General features: G+C 39.3%; 1 protein-coding gene across 1 annotated transcript; it reads left to right on the top strand.

Annotated features, from left to right (window-relative positions):
* Nucleotides 1-1,163: 1,163 nt before the first annotated feature.
* Nucleotides 1,164-2,141, top strand: LOC142464556 (olfactory receptor 6B2-like). The gene has a single exon (XM_075567924.1). The coding sequence runs from the start codon at nt 1,164-1,166 to the stop codon at nt 2,139-2,141; it is 978 nt and encodes a 325-aa protein (XP_075424039.1).
* Nucleotides 2,142-3,450: the final 1,309 nt, after the last annotated feature.

The following is a 3,450-nucleotide window of genomic DNA, read 5'->3' on the forward strand; positions in this document are numbered from 1 at the left end:
GATTGTGTATTTTGGCGCTGTAATGATTTCTTTTTCATTACTACTTATATTTATGACCATGTACATTTTCTGCAGTAACTCCCAACATTCTTTTCCCATAACCTCTGCCTGTCCCTCAGCCAATGAAATACGAAATCCCAATTGTAAATCCCATATTTTCATAGAACATTGACAGAGTAGAAGCTAATTAAACAAAATGGATTCCTGAATCACATGAGACCTTTTTACACACTCCATAAAAAAGATATGGAACTAGAAAAAGTGCAGGGAAGAGTCACCAAAGGAATAAACGAGATGGATAATTTAATTTATGAGGAGAGGCTAGCTAATTTAGATTTGTTTACATTAGAAAAGAAGCATTTAATAGAGTATATAAAAACTATATACAAATATATTCAGAGACAATACAAGGAGCTTTCAAAAGAACTATTTATCCCAAGGGCAGTATAAATGACATCGGGTCCTCCCTTAAGGTTGGAGGAAAGGAGATTTCACCAGCAACAAAGGTAAAGGTTCTTTACAGTAAGGGCAGTTACAATGTGGAATTCATTACCCATGGAGACTGTGATGGCAGATACAACAGCTATATTAAAAAAAAAGTTGGATTAGAAAGGAAAGGTATACAGGGATATACCAAAAAAAGTAAATATGGGTAGGATATTGATCTAGTGAGTAATCTGATTGGCCATTATTTGGAGTCAGGAAGGAATTAAATTTTCCCCTTATGAGACAGAAAAGGATGATGTTTCACTGGGGTTTTTTTGTTTGCTTTTCTCTGGATCAATATACTGTAAATACAAATATAGGAGAAATATCTGTCGTCTAAATTTAGTTTAGGTTGAACTTGATGGACATATGACTTTTTTCAACCACATCTACTATGTAACGATGGAACATTTGTTTTTCTATGCAAATCCTACAAAACATTATATTATACTGTACAGTACAGCATACAAATAAAACATCCAGATGGATATTAGGGTCAATAATTAAATGTCATCAGTATTTTTGCCACCACTGTATCACATTGCCACCACTGAAGGGGTTAAAGATTGTTCCTTTCAAAGAATTGTATCCAAATCTCAGAGTGGCTATGTATGAGAATGTGAGTATGGAGACAGAATGCACTAACGCTCTTCTCTTTCAGTATTCATACAAGGATCATGCTGACCAATGGAAGCACCAGTGACAGCGCTATCACACATTTCATCTTGCTTGGTTTCCAAAGCTCTCCAGCAATCCGAAATCTCCTCTCATCCATTTTTTCTATTATGTATGTAATCACAATCTTGGAAAATGTAGCAATAATTGTGATGGTGCAATGGGATTCCAACCTCCACACTCCTATGTACTTCTTCCTCACCAAATTATCCTGCTTGGAGACCCTGTATGTTTCTGTCACTGTACCCAAAATGCTGAGTGATCTTGTAACGGGGAATAATACTATTCCTGTATCGGGGTGCATAATACAATTATACTTCTTTCTATCCCTGGCATGTACGGAGTGTTTCTTATTAGCAGCAATGGCCTATGATCGATATCTTGCCATTTGCAATCCATTGCGCTACCATACTATTATGACCCCCAAGGTTTGCTGGTATCTGGCTGGTGGCAGCCTGTTTTTAGGTTTCCTCTCTGTCTCATTCTCTATAGGTCTAATAGCTCAGCTTCGTTTCTGTGACCACAAAGTCATCAACCATTACTTGTGTGACATCTCACCAGTCATCCACCTTTCCTGCGAGGACATCTCAACCGTGGAGTTAGTGGATTTCATCACTGCATTGATTGTGTTGGTTAGCTCCTTGGTGCCTATAATTGTATCTTATTTTTATATCATCCGCACTATACAGAAAATCCCTTCTGATAGAGGGTGTAAAAAAGCTTTCTCTACCTGTGCCTCCCATCTGACAGTGGTTGTCATATTTTTTGGGACAACCATATTTATGTATGCACGGCCCAAGGCCATCGACTCTTTAGACTTTAACAAATTTCTGTCTGTGCTGTACTCTGCCATCATTCCCATGCTGAATCCTATGATCTACACTTTGAGAAACAATGATATAAAGAGAAGTTTGCACAGAATGTTTGGCAGCCGTGTGCTTTTATCTAAAACCAAACAGAAGGGTTGGGGAGGTGAGTAAAGTTACTCGAAAACGTTGCCTGATTCTGAATGCCAACAGACTGTAATAAAGTTACATTTCAATTCCTGGAGGGAAGACTCTGGGTCCATCCACATAAAATGATGTATTGGACCCTTTCTTTACATGAATATTGATGGGATCTCTGATGTTTGTTACAATGTTGTCAGTGTTGGACAAAGAGTTCTAATGGATTTTCATGTGTAATCTGACCTCTAAATAACCTTTATGAAACTGCAAGCAATCTCATAATAGATTAAGAAAATGAACTGAGCATAAGAGCAACTATTTGTTATTATTAAGTGTATCCATGCCAATCTGCAGAGGGATAGATTGTGTGGGTCATTGGTTCCTTCCATCTCTCTTATTATGTTACCAGAAGTTCAAAGGAACACGTTCTTTTTTTAGAAGAACATGTAATGCTCTGCAGCTGGAGGGTGGCCGGCTCAGGGGAAATGAGGGTCGCCGGCTCACTTCTTATCTACGAAAAGTGTGGTGGACTTGTGGAATAGTCTCTGAACAGCGGCGGTAGAGATTAATATAGTAAGGGAATGAAAAAAATACTTGGTGCTAGACATCAGTCTATCCTAAATATGAAAGAAAGCCACGAATCAAAAAGGGTCTGAGGTTTTACAGCAGATGGGAAATGGGCAGACGTGGGTCAAGTGGTTCTTATCTGCCATCACATTCTGTGTTTGCCTGTTATAGGTCAACCTGTATTTCTTTAAGCCCTACATGGGCAATTGGGCATATCGCAGAACAGCAGAACAAAAGGGAAACCCCTTTTAGAACATCACTGCCAAAAAAAGGTGTTCAAAATTCATATTCGTTTCCACGTGCGTGACGTGCCAGTGGTATTTTGATCTGTAAGATTGTGCCAGTTCCTTCAGCATTGATGAGGTTTGTAGAAACTCGTATTTATTCACGTGGTTGTCCTTGCTGCTTATGGGGTTAGTCCACATTATTTCCCATATAGTGCCAACAGTGCATGTACAGTAACTCTGTACATAGCTGATTAACACACTCAATTCTCCTCCTCACTTTTTAAAGCTCTACACTCTTCTGCCACTCATTACATCTCAGCCCTAATTTCTCGCTATACACCATCCCGGCTCTTGCGTTCTGCTCAAGGATGTCTTCTCTCTACCCCCTTTTGTATCCAAAGCCCTCTCCCGCCTTAAACTTTTCTCACTGACTGCCCCACACCTCTGGTATGCCCTTCCCCTCAATATCTGACTAGCACCCTCTCTATCCACCTTTAAGACACACCTGCTTAAGGAAGCATATGAGTAGCTCTATGGCTCATAATTAA

This window comes from Ascaphus truei, chromosome 13 (genome assembly GCF_040206685.1).
Source record: "Ascaphus truei isolate aAscTru1 chromosome 13, aAscTru1.hap1, whole genome shotgun sequence".
NCBI classification, from domain to species: Eukaryota; Metazoa; Chordata; class Amphibia; order Anura; family Ascaphidae; genus Ascaphus; species Ascaphus truei.

Coding starts and splice junctions, on each gene's coding strand:
- LOC142464556 (XM_075567924.1), top strand. CDS start 1,164: ATGCTGACCAATGGAAGCACCAGTGACAGCGCTATCACACATTTCATC.